At 34.6% G+C, this 20243-nt stretch overlaps 1 protein-coding gene across 1 annotated transcript in view; it reads right to left on the reverse strand.

The window, feature by feature from the left end:
* The window catches only part of LOC100387215 (transmembrane serine protease 11E), a 64801-nt gene extending 45311 nt beyond the window's left edge, over window positions 1-19490 (reverse strand). The window contains exons 1-2 of the mRNA XM_008993241.5: window positions 19411-19490; window positions 3848-3972 (exon numbers count right to left, since the gene is read on the reverse strand). Coding sequence (XP_008991489.1) covers window positions 3848-3972; window positions 19411-19418 — 133 coding nt within the window. The 5' untranslated portion in view covers window positions 19419-19490. The remainder of the gene's footprint in view (window positions 1-3847; window positions 3973-19410) is intronic.
* Window positions 19491-20243: the final 753 nt, after the last annotated feature.

The following is a 20243-nucleotide window of genomic DNA, read 5'->3' on the forward strand; positions in this document are numbered from 1 at the left end:
ATTCATGTATTCATTCAACAAATGAATGAATTTTCACTTTTCAGCGAAAGACACTGTGTCAAGAAATACACTAATCAGTGATCAAGACAATCGTATATTGTTACTACAGGAATCACCATCTCTCTCCTCCTACCTTCCTATTCTTTCTCTCTTCACTTAAACCCCAGAAGAAAAGGAAACTAACGCTGAACACCAGTGTCCCAGGTGCATTCATGTATCTCATTTGATTAACAATATCTCCATGAAAAGGCAATATTATCCACATTTAGCAGACTACAGTCTTGGAAATGTAAATAATTTGCCCAACCCCAACATGACATAGCCAGGACTAACTTCTAAAGTTATTTCACATGCTGCTTCTTAGAGTAGAAAAAAAAAAAGCCACTTATTGAAGCTAGAGGAGAAGTCTTTCATAACACAAAAGTTATGCAAAAAAACTACAGGTATATTTCAAGAAAACACACTAGCCATCCAGAGGATTCAGTGGGACAGAGAGAGAAGCTGTTATCAGACTCTGACAAGGGCTGGGGAGGGACTGATGATGAATAAAAGAGATGGATGGCAGGCTGGAGACACTGAAAGTTCAGTCTCTAGAGCATTAGAGACCTAAGTGAAGGACTTGGAAGGTTTTGTTTTTCCTCCATCCTTCCTTACCTCCCTTTCTCTGAATGGCCGGGGTGACATGAAATTCAGGCAGGTACCTGGAAATATACATAACTTCAAGTAAGGTTTTAAATTTATTGAAATACTGGGTAATAACCCATACTATCTCTGTAAATTACTGTTCCATTACATTTGTATTTTTTAACGTCTGCCTCATGGTTAACTATAACTTTCTGTGTAGTTGTATCCATTCTTCTAGAATTCTGCTTCAAACTTTAATGTAAAGATGTAAACCTAGGGAGCCTGTTAAAATGCAGATTCTAGTATACGAGATCCAAAGTTAGACTCAAGAGTTTGCATTTCTAACAAGCTCCCAAGTGATGTTGATGTTTCTGGTAGTTAATCACACGTTAAATAGCAAGGTTCTAGACAGAATGATAACAGACCCTTCTATAGCCTTAAATGTAGTATTTTTATTTATTAGACTGATTTAAAATTGTCATTAGTACAGATCAAAACTGGTCAAATATTGGCAATTTCATATGCTTTCAATAAATAACTTATTAACTGTGCTCAATATTTTACTTTGTAGACGTAAGCACGTCGCTGTTAAAACACGTTACCAGCTTCCATAAATATACGGTAGTTACTAAAATATGTTGGGAATATTAAGAGAAAAGTTAAAAACAAGGATAAACATGAGTTTGTTGGGAATTTTCTGGCAGGTTTGTGATTCTATAATCTGCAATGATGTTGCTTATAACAGATTAATCTTCTGACATCCAAATCACAGAGGGGCAGAAATGTACCCCCAAAGGCCCCAGACACAAACTATACACAGATTTCTATGTTGTCCTGGGCTTTGTGAAATGAGAATCAAAATGATGTTTTCCCAAATCGGATTACCTTTATCTGTATCTGTCTATTTCTGTAACAGATTGTTTTTGGTTTGATTATTTTGGCATTCAGCTCCTAAATGTTCATCTGCCAAAACCACTCTGTTAGTTTACATCCCAAAACAGAAAGCAGGTCACCAGTAGAAGACAGTAACACACATCACAAGAGTCACTGTTTATTCAGGTGTACTGTGTGGGCAGTGGAAGCTGTGTGTTCAATATTACTCAACTGATCATCCAAACAACAGGATTCAGGAATAGGTTACTGAAAAAATTTTTGCAGTGAAAAACTTTTCACTGTACACATATGAGTAAGATTATGAATCTCATAAAACTTGTCTTGGGAAGAGGCAAAGGAGAAGTTGTAAGGGACATTTTCTCTCACTTAGGTGATTAGCCCTTAATATTACTAAGAATTCCTTGTGAAGTCAGACAAGCCAAAATATGGCCCAAGAAAATACTGTAGGTATGATTCATTCTATTTTATCATTCAGTATTCAATAAACATTTAAAAACTAACAGGTGCCAAGATTCTGAATAAATTCTAGATAGAAAAAAAAGTGTGTAAAACAGTCCTAGGCATCCGTGGGGACAAATAATGATGCTTACAACAAAATGGTACTCAATATACTCAGCAGAACTGTAGAACTATAAAGTTATTTCAGCAATTCACATTTATTTAAAGGGTGCTCCAGGCCTGGTGCAGTGGCTTACACCTGTAATCCCAGCACTTTGGGAAGCCAAGGCAGGCAGATCATTTGAGGTCAGAGTTCGAGACAGCCTGACCAATACGGTGAAACCCTGTCTCTGCTAAAAATACAAAAAAATTAGCTGGGTGTGGTGGCACACACCTGTAACCTCAGCTACTAGGGAGACTGATGCACAAAAATCACTTGAACCCACAAGGCAGAAGTTGCAGTGAGCCGAGATCAAGCCACTGCACTCCAGCCTGGGAACAGAGTAAGACTCCATTGCAAAAAATAATAAAGTATGCTACAGAAAAATCGTCATTAAAATGCAGATATTCCGATTTAAAGACCTGCCTGTAGGCAAATTCTACCAAAAAAATCTTTGTTTTAAATTTTTTTAAACTATCCAGAAATGATCCACCTTGCTTTGGAAATTGAGATCACACTTGTGTGGATAGTAGGGAAGACAACCAGTTTATAGATTACTCTTTCTTGTTACAGGAAAGCAACTTCAACGAGGTCCCAATTAAATTAGAATCAAGTGATTAGCTTCTATAATTACAGTTCCTTCAACATCCAAGCATAATCTAGTAACAGAGGGAGATAATAAACTAACAGGTCATGGTTGAGTCAAGTAATTAAAACCCAAGGCAGAGTAGAAGGAAACTTCAGAAGGGCTGTGATATCCTGGAAGAACAGTTCTGAAGTACCCTGGAGACCTTTCTAGTAACATAGCAACTAGCAGTTCATCTAGCAATGAGGTACCTGATAACCGCAGAGTGAACTTCTTTATAATTAGCTTTCTCAGCATACCCTATCATCTTTAATCACCTAAAATACACCCTAAGATGAGATTTTTAATCACAGAAATAGGCACTTACTCAACAATACATCACTATGACTATTTTCTTAACTTACTGGTACAGAATAAAGCCTACCTTTTTATGACCCTTGATTGTGTCATTGGTTTTTTAGGATATCAGGACTTCAGTGAGTTGGAGGTGTTTTGTTTTTTTTTCTTTTTGAGACCGAGTCTCGCTATGTTGCCCAGGCTGGAGTGCAGTGGTGCAATCTCAACTTCCTGCAACCTCCGCCTCCTGGATTCAAGCAATTCTGCCTCAGCCTCCACAGGAGCTGAGATTACAAGTGCACACCATCACATCCAGCTACTTTTTTAAAATTTATTTTTAGTAGAGACAAAGTTTCTCCATGTTTGTCAGCCTGGTCTCAAACTCCTGACCTCAAGTGGTCCACCCACCTCAGCCTCCCAAAGTGCCAGAATTACACGAGTGAGCCACCGAGCCTGGCCAGAATTATTTTAAATCAAGGTGATTGCCTTGTGATATCAAACAACTCAACATATTGGGTTCTAGCTATCCTGTGAATTATCCTTGATTAATATTTATTTACTGCTTATTAAGGAAGATGCAAATGAGCATGCTGTTCTCAGCAGGAAGCATCACTAAATCAGAGAAAGAAAAAAGAATACTCCATGACTTACGAGGACAAAATAAGAGACAAAACAGGTAAAGATTTCTTTGTACAGGCTATGCAAATGAATCCTAGTAATAAATGAACAAGCGTGAGGCAAATGAAAACAGAAAGGTATGAGGAAATGTTTGGGGTAAATCACATGATGCCAGGGCAGCTTATACTTACTATATTTCACATAATGAACAATGAGTCCAATGCACACTGCCAGGACAATCAGGGATATGAAGGTGACAAGGCCGATAACCCAGGGCTCCCAACGAACTCTTTTCCTAGCCCTCGCCACATCTGGCCTAAGGAAGAAAGTAAATATATAGATTATTTCAGAGCACACAACCATCCTCTCCTTAGACAAAACAGATATTTCTAGGAAATAAAGGACATTCAGTTAGAAGGTCATGTACTGTCTGGGTTTAGAACACACCATGGTCCCAGGCTGCTGAGGCCAAACCTGACTCTGGCTCCTGTTGCTAGGCAAGTTATTTGACTGTGCCGTGCCTCAGTTTCCTCATCCATAAAATGCAGACAATAGTGATAATACCTATCTCATACAATTATTGTGAGGATTAAATGAATACTACATATAAAGTGCCTGTAACAGTGCCTGACATGTAGAAAGTGCAATGCTAAGTGTTAGCTATCACTTATTGAGCCAGCCATGTACTTGATACAGAGTTAGACACTGCGGGAGCTACAAAAATATTTTAAGGCTTTCTCTAGCATTCTAGAATCTTAAATAGTCTTTGAAAGTGTTATAGCTTGAAGCATACCAGATTTCAGATAAAGCTGCTAATTCTCTTCCTCTAATTTTCTGATCTACTTCCAAACCAAACTTTGAGGATACGTAGAAGAGACAACCAGAGGCCCCTCCTAAAGAACCTGAGGTTTTGAGCTAAGATTTACCTCTAAGCCCCAATGATGCTACAGAACATTTTTTTTTTGCATGAGATTCCCTCAACTTCTTCCACTTGTTCTGCCTTCAAAAATACATATTACTGAAAAACATTGATCCACGTGATTTTCGTTTGCTTGGTAAAGGTGCTGTCCCCTTGGGTTATAATATTTGGCAAGCAAACTCTAAAGCCAAAAATGTGAAATAAGTCAGAAATGACTAAGGAGTTTGAATATGATACTGTTATTTTGTATTTCTTGAGGCATTTACCATGCCAGCATGTGCTCTACTTATTTTTCTAGAGTGCAAACTGTCTGCTACAGGAGGATTTGAAGAAAATGTGGTATTCTCCTGGAGGAGTACTGGGTGTTGAATCAAAATAAGGAGGATTCTAAGTTCAGCCCTTTTATTAACAGATCCGCATCTTGGACAACTCATTGAAACTCTGAGCTCAATTTCTCCATCTGTCAGTAAGGGTCAGGATAGCCATGAATGTGAGTTAGATCATGGAATGTGTAAACAGCAAGGGAATTCACAATAAATACTTTTTCTTTACAGAAATCAAGAACATTCTGTTTCCTGGTGATATAGGATCAGGAAGTGATGATATTATCATATTGGCCCCTGCCACACCATCATTACACCCTGGCTTGGACTGGACACAAAATAGAGGGCATTGGCACAGAAGTCAGTGGTGTTATCACTATACAATCCTGTCCTTGGGGAAGGTACTGAGATGCAGCGGAAGGCTCCAGGGACTCTGCTTGGTCTCCTCTCTTGTTACTGTAATTTTTCACGGGCCATAACCAGGGAAGCTTTGTCTTACTCTCGTCAACCTTTCCCATCTCCAGTTTTCCCTTGAGTAGAATTCCAAACACCTGTTCCTACAGTGGCAATTCCTGCAATATAAAAAAGACTTCTCCACAATGAGATTACTTTTTATGTGCAACTGTGTCAAAAAAAATCCAAAATTGATTCTTGCTCCGTCATCCCTGAATGCTTGCTATTCACCTGTTGCAGAAGAAAGGAGATGCATGTAACAGATGTATGCAAAACTTTGGGGGAAATACTGGGAGGGAAGGGTTTCTCAACTAATATCAAAACACGTCAGATGAAGAAAATGAATGTGTGCTTGTAGAAATCATTATGAAATTATCAAAAGCATGCAACTGTTTTGCAGAATTGTGAAATATTAGACAAGTTCTATTTTTCTACAGTAAATTTTAAGACAAAAATGTAAATAGTGCAGTCATTCTATTGATGAGGTAGGTTTTATTTTTCAACCTCAGCAAAGAATCATTAGGCTTTAATATAATTTCAGGTTGTATTAACATTTAAAAAGTTAATACATTTTAATTTAAAAAGTTATAGAATAAGGCTGGGCGCGGTGGCTCACACTTGTAATCCCAGCAATTTGGGAGGCCAAGGCTAATGGATCACCTAAGGTCAGGAGTTCAAGACCAGCCTTACCAGCATGGTGAAACTCCGTCTCTACTAAAAATACAAAAATTAGCCAGGTGAGGTGGTATGTACCTGTAATCCCAGCTACTTAGGAGGCTGAAGTAGGAAAATCACTTGAACCGAGGAGGCAGAGGTTGCAGTGAGCCAAGATCACACTACTGTACTTTAGCCTGGGCCACAGAGCAAGATTCCATCTCAGAAAAAAATAAAAATAAAAAGTTATAGAATAATATGCATTCTATGTTTCAGTTTTTATAAATAATAAAACTATATATGTGTGTGCATAGCAAAATATATGGAAGGCATAACAAATTATTATCAGTAAGAAGCAGAATAATAAGAATAAATTTTAATTTATGGTTTTGTTTGTTTTATAGTGGATTTTTTAAGAACAAACATTATGGTTTTTGAATTAAACAAAAAAAAGAGAGACATAAGATATTCTTTAAATATGAAAAAAAATAAGGAAGATTATACACGTATTTTCATGGAATGCATGTCACTGCAGTGTTCAAGGTACCATTGTGAATCTTTTTCTGAACCCAGCCTTCCCATATTACCCACAACCATTTTAGTGATATGCTCTCCTTGGTAGCTAGAAAACAAAAGGGATAACACAGGACAAAGAAGAAAGAGAATCCAGTCAAAAATACCCTGAATAAATAATTAAGAGATTATATTTCGGAGCCCTGCCAGCAACTCATTTATTGTATAGTCTTGTATCCACAGATTCAATTATCTGTCTTAATTTCTTCATATGAAAAACAAGGTTAATAAGTCCAGACCCCTCCTAACCTAATGAGGTAGGTAGCGATAAAAATGATTAAGGCGGTTTAGTACTTTGAGCTCCAAAGTGGAAAAATCATTGTACAAATAACAAGGATGATAATTATTATCATCATTATTTTAATTACTAGTAGCAGTGGTAATGACCACATTACCAAGATGTTTGTCATTTGAAACATTATTTCCTCTTTTCCCAGTCTGTAGAGCATTGTTTTTCAAACTGATTCACCCTATTTTTTTTTTTTAGTTTTTTTTGAGATATAATTGACCCTATTCCTTAATTACTTTTTTATTTTCTCAGTAAATGACTCAATACTGAATTCCTCCAAATTAGACGTGGAAGGAAGTATGCTCAAAAAAAAATAGTAAAGTGAAGGAATAAATTTATTTTACATATCTACAGACACTTGTATAATTAACCTCCTCCTGAACGTACGTAAACACTTGCCTAGTCATTATTTTCATCTGTTGAAACTTATGTGCACCTCTTCATCTAAAATCACCTTCAGATATACTGACTGAATTCTAATAGCTTTCTTTCTATGATTTTTTTTCAATCTGAGGACATGCATAATTAGTGACAAGTAAAATGAACATAGCAGTTAAGTATGCTTTTGTTTTCTTAGCCCCAAACTGTCAGAAAACAAGGAATATGTTTAGAGCTATATTATTATTATCACTTATTAATGTGTCATTTTTAGAATAGCGCTAAAAAAGAAAAGCAACAGCAACAACAAAACGACAAGGGAAAAAAGGGCACTAATGCAAGTAAAGCTAATAGCAAGCACTGGAAAATGACAAGTCAAGACTCAGTGTCTCAAAGAAAAATTTACCAGACAAGCCTCTTCACAACACACCACCAAATGCAGACCAATAGTGGGTCTTGAACTCTGCTTATTCTTCCTAACTGTAACCAACACTGATGTTCTCCGTCCCCATGTTCCCATGTTTCACCAGCTCAGTCCAGCTGAGATGTTTTAAACAAATGTGTTCACAATATTTATAAAGTTAGTGGCTCCAAAACATTATTATCAGCTAGTAAGCCAGAATTCAGCAAGGTTTTCTGTAACGAGCCAGATGATGACTATTTTAGGTTGCCTGGGCTACAGATTGTAAGTGGCTATGACCCAACTCTGCCACTGTAGTACAAAAGCAGTTATAGACAACACATAAACTAATGAGCATGATTTTCTTCCAATAAAACATTATTTCTGTGCACTGAAATTCCTAATACTTAATTTCCTCTAATTCCTCTTTTATGAAGTATTTTTAATTTGTTTTCAACAATTTTAACATATTAATGTCATTTTTAGCTTCAGCACCGTATAAAAACAAGTGATGAGTCAGATTTTGTCCTTGGGCCATAGTTTATTTGATGCTGACTTTAGCAATTGACTCCAAGTCAATGTTAACTGTGCTGGGAAGCTATAATGATCTTTGCATTTTTGAGTCTCACCCTCATGGCAAATCTAATGTAGTCTGTCTCCAGTCTGGCAATTCTCACTAAAACTTGTCCTATATCTTGTCAACAGGTTTCTCTTTTGTATCCCCAGTCTATAAATCCACTCCATTACAGTAAGCTGTCTTTCTAGACGTGATAAAGGCAATGGCTTAGACTATCTAAAATCTACATCCGCCTTTCTTAACCTAACATGTCCTGTCTTCCCCCTGAGCTCTTTGACTTTGTTCCTGCTGCCTTTTCTATGGAGTAACTTAGGGTCTATTCTTTGCTGGCATCATAAAAGCCTGTATGTATTCAAGAGCAGGTGCAAAATCCCTTCTACTCTAGTCAAGTGTATTCATGCTTTCTAGTCAAAATGCATCATGTTTAAGTATACATTTTGAGCTGCCTGGGAATAAAGTCTGAGCCTTATTTCTGTCTGTATTCTCTGAACTCATGCTCAAGAAATGTTCACAGAAGAAATTGAAATGAAGTTGACTAAACCAAAATGAACTGATCATTTATCAATACCACAATATGGGCCAATCCTTCTCTTAGACCTAGAAAATAACTTGGAATATTGCATACAAGGAATGCAATTCAGTTATTGTGACGAATAGTTGCTATTTAACTAAAGCCCAGTTTCCAAAAACACATTGTGATCAATCTTCGTCATTAACATTTCTCTTTAACCTGAATTTAAAATACATTATTTCCCACCGGTGTATTCTATCTACTGTAAAAGTTTTATCATAGGACAGAAAGTGACAAATGCAAATCAGGATATCACACCTAAATGATATCAATTTCAAGTGACACATATTATTTGGGGTCATTGAATGTCTATATGTTACAATATCAAAACAAATGCATAAAAAAGATAACCACAATGAAGTAACAGCAGTACCTTACGATACTGCACATTTTCTAAATGAGTGCTTAAGATTTAAAACATCAATTAATAAACATTTGGCACTTGTTATGTATTTGACAGTAGCTAAGCTCATAGGATTGTGCCTGCTTATCCTATCAACAAAACTATTTGAGATGTGTTTTAGTTTGTGGAAAGCCCATGCCAGTAGGCATTGGTGACATCTTTAATTCTTCTCATATTTTCTAGAACAAGACCATAAAAATATCCGCATTAGAAATAAAACAGAATATTGTATATACGTGCATAGATTATATATTTTTATTGTTTTCTTAAATAAGAAATACAAGCAAATTTCTCCATATAAAATTACAAATAATGTATTTCTGACCTATCCACTGATAGATAAAATACATCTATAAGTATCTAACAGCATCAGCCAGGCCCATAAGCTGAATTATAATGTTTTTATTCCCTACCATAATAATTATGGCTAGTTCTCATAAAGAAGTCACAATTATAACAAGGTGGTAGTCTAATTACCAGAAAATTATTTCCATTTCCTTTTTACAATACCTAAATGATAGGTAATTCATTGTTTCAATTATAAATGTTTACATGTATATCCCACCTGTACCAGGCTAATTTAAGGTGGCTTATAAAGACATACATATATAGATGCATATATACAAACACACATATATATGTATATATACTATATATGCATATATGTAGCTAACTGATAAATATAGTATGTGTATATGGTATTAAACACATAAATACAAAAAGAAGGCAAAACACAAGTAACAAATATAAAATGGAATAGTACTAAACTGTGTATAATTCTCATTTAGACATTTCATTACATAAGGCCACAAAATTGGTGACTTTCTAGCAACACTCTCAAAAACAAAACTAAAAAATACCAGCAAACCTTGCTCAGGAAGATTCTGTATATACCCATAAATAAAAACAGCAATTTCGTTCAGTAGCAATAAAATTGTTTTAGGTTGTCATAAGAGGAATTCTGTGTAATGTAATGAACTATATCCTCTACAATATTCTTTGCATAAAAACAAATTCAGTTTTATAATACTCTTAGTATGTTGGTGAATGCTGAAAAATGGCATCAATTGCTATTTAGTAAAAGCAATATTTTGTGGGGACTGAGGGTAAGGGGCTATGAAATCATTCAGATACCAAGCACTACGATAATTTTTAAATACCTGATGATACTTCTCTAATTATATAGAAATGGCTCCAGAAGGTATTTTCACATTACAAAAATTATCTAAGGATTCTTGAAATACTAGGCATAAAACTGGACATCTTAAAGATGTAATATTACTTAGTACAGCTGTAAGTTCTTAGTAAATATTGTGAATGACAAAAAAAATTCTACTACTTGCTAACTATTAAGTGATTGCTAGATGATATAAGCAATATAACAGAAGACCAGGGTCCCAGGCAAGGGTCTCCTTATAACAAGCTCTATGACTTTAAGAAAATAACAAAACCCAGAGTTTAACTATCTCTATTCAACCAACCATAAAACTTATGTGACAGTATCTTTGCCCCTACCTTTAAAAGGAGGTTTTGAAGATTGCAAATGATATCAACAGACTTTGTTAGATAGATGTACTGTTATAATTATTAGTGGCAACTCAACAGTAAGGAATGTCTCTGACCTCCATTGCAGTTATCATCAAGGCCTTTATTAAGTTCCCAACTAGATATGGTACAGCACAGGTAACTACAAACTGATATTTAAGTTGACACTTTGCCTGATCTCTAGAAATTTGCAACTACATGCAGATAGATGTGTTGCAAAAAAGAAAATAAATATATTATTAAGTAATTGGCTATGGGTTTATAGACTTATAAACTAAGCTCTTAGTTTATAGACATATAAACTAAGTTTTCCTTCCACTAATCCTCAAACTCTTTCTAGTCCAAGATAATGAATTGGTATTATCTGAGTCAGCAACTTTATAAGCAACAATATCCCACAGCAAAGTTAACGAGGGATGCCACTGCAGCCAGTCATCAGAAATTGTACACATTTCAAAGTGTGAAATAAAAATAAGAATTAACAGGCAGTGTGCTGTCATGGCAAGTGTATCAGAAGAAAAATGACTGAGAAACCTGAGCTAGAGACACTCTTGTGGCCGCTAATATATAGCTTGAGACTTTCAGAAACTTTTTTTAATGTTAGGTGTCTTCCTACCAACTCTTCCTCTTGACACTGTCTAGATGACTCCAAGAAAGTTTGCGTGATACAATGGAAGTAGCTCTAAACTGGAAGACAAGTGACCTATGTCTTAATGTTAGTTCAAACAGATGAGAAATCTGAGAGCATATTCCATATCACACGAGTTCCAGCATTCCCTGAGCCCCAACTTGTATGACGTTGTGTGCTCTCCTTTTCTTCACATGTTAAAAAAAAAATCAGTGGAAATTTAAATTGATCCAAATGTTCTTTAATTTCCATCCAAGCTAATATTCCATGCCTCAAGTAACCCAAAAATGTTTAATATTATATTTAAAATTCAGCTTTTATTAAATAATCAGACAAGGTAATTTTTCAAAGGCCTCATTTTTCTGTTGACTACAATGTCAGATAATTTGAAATAATTTGCAGTCAAACTAAAAGACTGCAAGTTATTTGAAATGATCTAAGTACCATGCGTATGAGAAAGTCAGACTTTGAAAAGCATACTTTACAAATCATACTTTGCTACTTGCACTGAGAAGTTGGTTAAGGGGTACAAAAGTATAGATAGAAGAAAAAGGTTCTAGTATTCAGTAAAGTATTCTAGTATTGTGTATTACAAATAGCTAGAAGAGAGCTGTAATATTTCCAACACAAGGAAAGATAAAAGTTTCAGGTGACAGACACCCCAGTTACCCTGATTTGATCATTACACATTGCATACAAGCATCAAAATATTGCAGGTACCTCCCAAAATACGTATAACTATTATACACCAATTTTTTTAAAATCTCTAGACCCTGATTAAAATGTGCCTGAATGTGAAAGTTGGGCCACATGTTAACACCTTGTTACATCATCCAGGTTGCCGTTTCCTTAGCAAGCACTCTAAACCATACACCAAGAATTCCTTAGACAATCTAGAAATTTTTACATGTAACAAAATTCTATCTGAATTAATTTAGCAATGAAGATAAATTGAAAAATGTATAGACCCTATTAATGTTTAATCAAAAAAGTGAGTTATTATATTTAATCAAGAAAAGTGAGTTTTCTTGATTAAATAATTTTCTGCCCCAATTACCAACCTGAAATATATGTAAGAATTAAGTTTTAATTTTTGGATGGTACACAAGATTTATGAAATTTTTCATTATATATTCACTTCAACTTAATTATAATCTAATATTCTGGCATTTAATAATAACAGTGAAATAAACTCAGGCTCATATTAGAATAAAGTAAGTTGTCTGTGCAAATTAATACCATAAAAATTATAAGAAAAGCATTATTTTACCCAAAAGATTTAATACGTTTCGTTACCAATGTCCATGGGTTTAATTCATATCTATATGGTGATGACTACCAAATCTATAACTGCAGCTCAGCTCACTTGCCTACACTTCAGAACTGTATATCCACCAGCCTATGTTCATCACAATAGACTATACTTCTTATCATTCCAACTTACTACAGCTATACTAGAAACTCCTAGATGCCTATCCCAAATATTTATTCTTTTCTTCCTAGTAACAGAAACCTTGATCTTTGGTTAGACACATGGCCACCAAAAAAATAAAATAGTGTCCTTTGTTTATAAGAGTCAGCATATGAATACATTCTTTCCAACGGAGTCTCTATTTTGGTGGCTAGAATCCTAATGTGCATTTCCTAGTTAGAATACGTATGTGCTAGCTGAAGCACAGATTGCCATAACAGATCAGAATTTGGAAGACACATGATCAGGCTGGTAGGACAGCACAATAGTAGGAGCCTAGATTCCTAATTATTTTGTGAACCTCCCTATTAGCTCTTACTTGCCTACCTCTGGAATTTTTTCACTTTAAACAGAATAAAATTCCGTGTTATGGAATCCCCTGTTACTCTGGGTTTCCTGTCACTCATAGCTAAATCTGATACTATTATAATATGCAAACAGATTGTTGCAATCAAGGTAAATTGCCATTTTCACGTAATGATCTTTGGGAAAAATGACATGAAGAAACATATTTACTAATTCTCTTGCAAATTCTGCATATGTGAAAGATGTTAAATTGTTTTAACTTAATGTTCTCTAGCAGCATAATTTTGAGATTCAATTGATAATTATAATACTAATATATCAGAAGACCAACGTTCCAGTCAAGAGTACCCTTGTAACAAGCTCTATGACTTTAAGAAAATAACTTCCATTTTCTCGTTTAGTGGATAAAGACTTGGGCTTAGGCATCAAACACCTTGGGGTTAGTCCTAACTGCCTCTTAACTAGTTAGGTGGCTCTAAGAAAATTACTCATCCTCTCTAAATCTACGTTTCCCCACACACAAATGAAGATAATAATAGGACCTAACTCAGATGATTCTTCTAAAGTAAAGTAATACTTACAAGGCAGTTGGCACCATGCCAGACACGCAGTAAATACACCCCAAAAGTTGGCTGTCATTATTTCCTCTTTCATAATAAAAAGTTAATTTTAAAGTGGGTTGAAAAATCCACCCAGATGCCTCACGTATGCCTAAGGGAATAAAAGAAGGGAAGGTAGAGGGAGCTTTTAGCCTCAAACCCACTCCACCCACAGCAATTCTGCTCCAAACATCAAGGATCTGTATTAAGCTTTCAGTGCAAAAGGGATTCAACTAGTAAAGAAAACTTTAAAAAGCATTCATCTTCTGACCCATCCAGCTTTGAGATTTGAGTCAGGCAGCTGCCAATTGTCCTATGGTTTAGAACAAGCATTCAGTACCCTGTTTTTAAAAGGCCAAATATAGCTTTATTGTTGAATCAAATGATTTATGCCCAAATGCCTAACAATGACTTGAATGTACTATATAATTAAAAAATTGATTTGAAATATTTTTAAAGTATTCATTTATTATCTTCGGTATTTTCTTCATTAGGAAAGTCGAGACACTAAAATTAAGTAATTTTTTGAAAGCCAAGGAAAGTTAACTGTGCTTCGCCAAGGGAGTACTTCTGATCCCAGAATCATGAGTTGGCAGAAGCAGCAGGAAGTACTAGAAAGCGCAGGGCTGAAGTGAGAACATGTGTGCTCGGATTCCAGCTCTACCAGTCACTTAACGCAGATATTTAAAAGTCTCAGTCTTCCTAATTTTTGGTTTCCCTAGCTGTAAATTTACGGTGATATTAAAATTATCTGATTCTCAGAGCTGTCAAGTATCAAATGAGAAAACATACGTTGAAATTATATGTGTAGCATATTTATGTCATATCTCATATTTGTGTCATCTCATATTTATATAAAATAATTTTTTTACTATATGTACCCTCCCTAAATTTTACTAAATGTGACCTGACAAGATTTAATGTGAAGTGACTAATTTTAAATGGGCCCTATATTTTTGTACAAGTTTAAATGGTGATAATAACAATAACAATAATATTTCTTGGGTTATGTCGTCACCGGTATTAATTTAACTCTTCTATTTGACTATATTGACTTCAGTATACAGGTGAATTGGAAGGACAGACTCTATCTCTGATATTGACTGACTCACCCATTCCTGTGGCCACATGCAAATTGTCTCATCTTTGAGCATTTTTTCCCTTCCTTTAGAGAATGTGTGCAGCAATGCTTCCTATCCACTGGCCTTAAAGGTCTTCTTCAAAGATCATCCATAACAATGTTTCTTGAAAATATAAAATTTTTTATCTTTTAATTCAATAAGTCAAATAAATCAAAGTAGTAAAAGAACCATGTAGGTAGACGAAGGAGACATTGTGAGGATGGATAGCATTGTGATTAAAAGCATAGGCTTTGAAGTCAGATAGACCTGGGCTAACCATCAGTTCTGCCTTTTATTACCCCTTGGCAAAAAAATATTACCTGTCTGAGCCTCATCTTTCTCATCTGTAAAATGAGTATAATAACATAACCATAGGTTGATATGAAGTTTAAATGCACATGATGTTTTAGGACAGTATTTTGCAGTTAGTACATGTGAAACTAAAGATAGCAATTATTATTTTGTCCTGCACTGACTCACAGTTCAACTTTAAACAAAGTGCTAAATCCCTCTGCGTCTGCTTTTGCAGCTTCAAAACAGTGATATCGTCTGACATCTTCAGATGAAAGGTTGCAAAATAGAATTTAAATATGCCTGCATAGTACTTTGGATCCCCCTAAGATTAGTTCTATCATCTTAGAACTACTATTCTAAAAATCTCAGAAATTACACAACCACCCAGGCCATGTGTACCCAGGAGAAGAAGGCTGGGCTTACAGGTTCTGGCATGACTAGGTGTTTCTGCAGCCCATTTTTCTTTCTCAACCTCTTGAAACCTTCCTTCTTTTTAATCTAGTCATTTCAACCTATTAAAGCCTGAAAATGTGAAAGTATTCTTCACGATTCTCATCCATTATCTTCAATGAGAGCAGATCCAAAGGAGTGCACTTAAAGAATTTCTCTAAACTCTAACCCTGATAGAGCCATAAAACAAGCCAGGGAACCCATTTCACCACCTACCCTTCCAGAATACCTGCTTCACAACTGTTCAATGTACCTCATTCAAGAGCACTAAAGCCATCAGGCGTGCTTATAAATCTCAGTGCTGATATGGAAGCGCATGACACTGCTATTTTTTATATTTTTCTGGACTGTTTCTATCTACTTTCTCTTTATGTCATTTAAGCAATGACATATTTTTTGAGGAAAGCAGACAACAATGACAGAATAACAAAGATCCATTAAGCAGTTACTACAGACCAATGAATTAGTTCCATGAAATGTTACTCTAAGGTAAACGTGATTTTCACAGTACAGCAAATGTAATCCTTTTTAGAAAACAGAGATGATGTAATTAAAGTGCTATAATCTGATCACCTTTGAGACAGTGCAGAAAAGTTAGGTCACTGCTTATTATGTTTCAATACAAAGTAGGTTGTATAAGGGCAGGAAGTGCACTTTTAAAATGTTTTTAAAACTTATAAATGAAAGTAAAATTATATCCCCACACTTCTTTTTAGAATGTGTGTGATTTTATATTAATCTTCACATCTTGTTGTTTTTTAAATCTATGCACCTACATTTTCTCCATGTGTGGATATGCGTGGGTTTGTTTTCTATTTCTCTGTTACCATCTATTTTCTCTGCAAACTTTCCAAAGACTCTACTTTTAGCTTCCTACACATGGTAGACAATATGTTATAGGGAAAAAAGTATAGATTTTAAAATCAGAAAGATCAGGATTAGATTCTAGATTCAACACTTACTAACAGTCTAGGCAATCTGAGTTACAGGCACTTCATCTTTTAAAAGAAATAAAAGCAGTAACCGATTCTCTGAGTGTTACCAAAATTTAATGAAATTGCATTTAACAAAATACACAATATACAGTAGGTGTTTAATAGATAGTTTTCTTCCACACAGGACTTAGTATGCAGTGAAAACTAACTAAAAGTTGTTATATGGATCAGGGCTGATTCTAGTTGAAGGAGATGTGTGAGCACATGTTAAATACTTAGCACAATAATATAGCAATTCTGGGCCTAAGCCTCAAAGGAGTGTCCCTTCAATATTCCTACTGACTAGTGTCACAGGGTGACATGGCTGGATTAATTTTATATCAAAGTTTTTTCTGTAAACAAATAGATGAATAGATGTTTATGATCCAAATAAAGTCATCCTCCTTATCAAACATAAACTACCCAAAATGTCTATATTCTCCCTTCAGTTTCCTCTCCCTCCTGAAATTGTCCTCTCTTCCTTAATCATCACCAGGTTGCATAAATGAGTACTCTTCTCCCTTGAAGGGAAAGGTGACTGGGAGAGAGCAGCTCCCATTAAGATATAATTACACCAATTTAACAAAACAAAGACCTACTTCTTTTAACAACTGGCTTATTTCATTTATGGTTTAATTTCTTTCAGCCTTACATGTTTCTTTTTCTTTTTTAATGTCTTTACACTATTAGTGATTGTCAAACTTTAGGGTAAATAAGAATTATATTGTGTAAATTTTTAAAATATGATTCCTATGTCTCAATCAGAGACCATTAGAATTTCTGGGATGAGAGCTGGATTTTCTATTTTTAATAAGCACTGTAATGTAGGGATCTATGGATCACACTTTGAGAGACAGTGCTTACCCTATTAAGTAAAAATTAAAGCTGTACATTTTGTCTCATTTGAGTATTACTCATTTCACCTTCATCCATCTAAACATGTGTGAATGTTGATGCCTATGAGTTCAGTCTGCTTACTTTTCATTCTTCTCAGTGGTTGCTGATAAATATAGTTAGCATACACTTCTATCACCAATAAGTATATTTAATGAATACATTCTTCTTTTCTCAGATCTCTTTCTGTCGTGTGTTTATAAGATTCATGTGTTGATCTCTTCATGCCCAAATAGTCCAAAATAAGAGTTTGGAGAAAATGGCAGTACAAGAAGAATGTTTACCCAGTCTAAATTTTTTCCTGCCCTTAAATTCTAAAAAAAAACGAATTCTTATTCAGGTAGAGTCAGGGAGAAGGCTATCAGAAATCTCACTGGAAAGGAAGAAGCATGCTTTTTAATAAAATTCCCCACCTGTTTCTTATATTCTTTCTTAGTTATATACCAATTACCTTAAAAAGAAATTGTCTACTTATACCCTAGGATTTCAATTCTCGCTCTTTCTCAAAAACACTCTGGTTGGCACATTTACAACAGCAAATGTGAATAATAAACTTAATCTTTTTCTGCTTTAGTACATGCTGTCATTTTCTCTCATTTAGACTCACTCAAACACAGATGTGCTTCATCTTTTATACAATCTTCAGATCGAGAAGATTTTCTGTGTGTTGGTTGGTTGCTTTTTGTTTTTGGCTTTTTCCTTAAGAGATTACTTGCATTTATTCTGCAGTAAGATTTTTAAAAATAGGCACATCTTTTGTCAAATTAGAGACTACATTCAGAAAAAATCATTCCAGTATTTCCAAATTATTCCTCCTCTACATATTTATAACTAAATTCCAACTCACTCACATATACCATAGATAAGGCTTGGAATCTATTTAGTATGTTAAGTTTATTGGAAGCTTTCTTGAAGCACTGTTTTCTATAGTATTCTTAAAGAAATGAGCAAAAGAGAATAGGATACAAAACCATCATTGGTTATAAAGAAATACTAGCAAAAAGCAGGGACCCTTGAAAAGTCTGACAAAATTTTTAGTATCTGTAGCTTTTAGTTGCTTCATGAACATGTACAGAAGAGTATTAAGTTTCTCATAACAAGGATGTAGAACTTTCAATTGATGACAGAATCTGTTTTTCTATGTTAAATGAAGACCACAGATCTCATTCAAAGTTTAACATTTGAAACTGTTTTCTTCTCAAACTAAAAACTAATAAAAAATTATATGCCAGTATGTGAATCAGAGAAAATAAATTTGAATCAGAAGACAAAATTATTTTCAAAGACAAAATTAGTACCCTAAAATGTTGTTACTGGTTAGTTTTTAACTTTGAAAGAAAACAACCTCAAAATGATCATGATTTGCATATTGGAGTTTACTATGGCCAGGTATATCAGTGGATTTATTTTTTAAATCAGGCTATAATAAATTAGTCATATTACTTTATTCAGTTGTTTCTGGTTCTTTCAAAACATCTACAACTTTTAAATTTTAAACTATTTCCAGAAATAAACATAGTTTTGGTCTGCATTTCAGACTTTTTTTATGTACATCTTACAAAATAAAAGTATTTCTCAATAAGACAAATGAAGCCCAAGCTAAAAATATGTTATATATTTCTTGAAACATATAGGCAAACAACTGACTAAAAGACAGCTGTCAAACACCATGTGCCTTTACATTGTGTAGGACCCTTCTAAAGGTATACAGAAAAACACTGTGAGATACAACATGAGAGGACAGGAAACACTAATAGAGAAAGAATAGAAATCTTTTTCTTGATATAATTTTGTGTCAGATCTCACAAGTATGTTTCTATATTTAAAATAATAATAATAATAAATTGAAAATCTACAGATTCCTTGGTGTGGCTCATGCTGTTTTAAACCAAAAGTTACCTTAAGACTTCAAGAAAGAAAAAGGAAACTCACCGATACATTGCTGACCAGCAATAAAGAGTCCTGTGAAGACTGAGGTCTACATCCAAGTGTGTGCATCCAGCTCCATCAGTGACTTTGTGGGTTGAATTGAAGTGAAGAAATAAGTCACTGATGATCTCAACAGAACCAGTCTGACGAGTCTTGACTAGTGTGGTGGGGACTGTATGTGACTAGTAGGACAAGGACAAATTTTACTTGGAGCAAGAGAAAAAATAATTTTTAAGCACTTCCTAGGAGTGGGAACTTTAAAGCTATTAAGATAGTTTATTTTAAGTATTAGTGTAAACCATATTTTTTAGAAAAGTGAGATGTACACATTTGGAAAGAAATTTTAAAACTATCTTACTTGACCTTCTCTTGTTTCCAGAGAAGAAACTGAGATTTAATTAAGTTAAATGACTTGGTCAAAACAAAATAGTTATTAAACTGCCAAGCCAGGACTGACATTTATATTTTTTAAACTAACCTGAGACATTTTCCACTCTATTATGTACATAATGAAAGTTTCCCTTTGGTCTTAACTATGTTAGCCATTGAAAATACATTAGAAATTAGAAAAGCATTAATATTTTTAAATTATGTGACATCATTCTTCTAGAAAAATCAGGTAGTTTGCAAATATCAACCCACAGTTGAGACATTATATTTCCTTCATTATACTGGAGACAGGTGTATCAGCTCACACTGAGTCACTACCGTCTTATTTCTGGGACGTCAATAACATCTTTTTTTAATGCGTGACCACATACTATGCAAATATCTGTGTGTTTGTGTTAGGTATAATCTCTAAATTGCTTCCCCTAATCCTCAAAAACCAGAGTAGG

Source organism: Callithrix jacchus, chromosome 3 (genome assembly GCF_049354715.1).
Source record: "Callithrix jacchus isolate 240 chromosome 3, calJac240_pri, whole genome shotgun sequence".
Classification (NCBI taxonomy): Eukaryota; Metazoa; Chordata; class Mammalia; order Primates; family Cebidae; genus Callithrix; species Callithrix jacchus.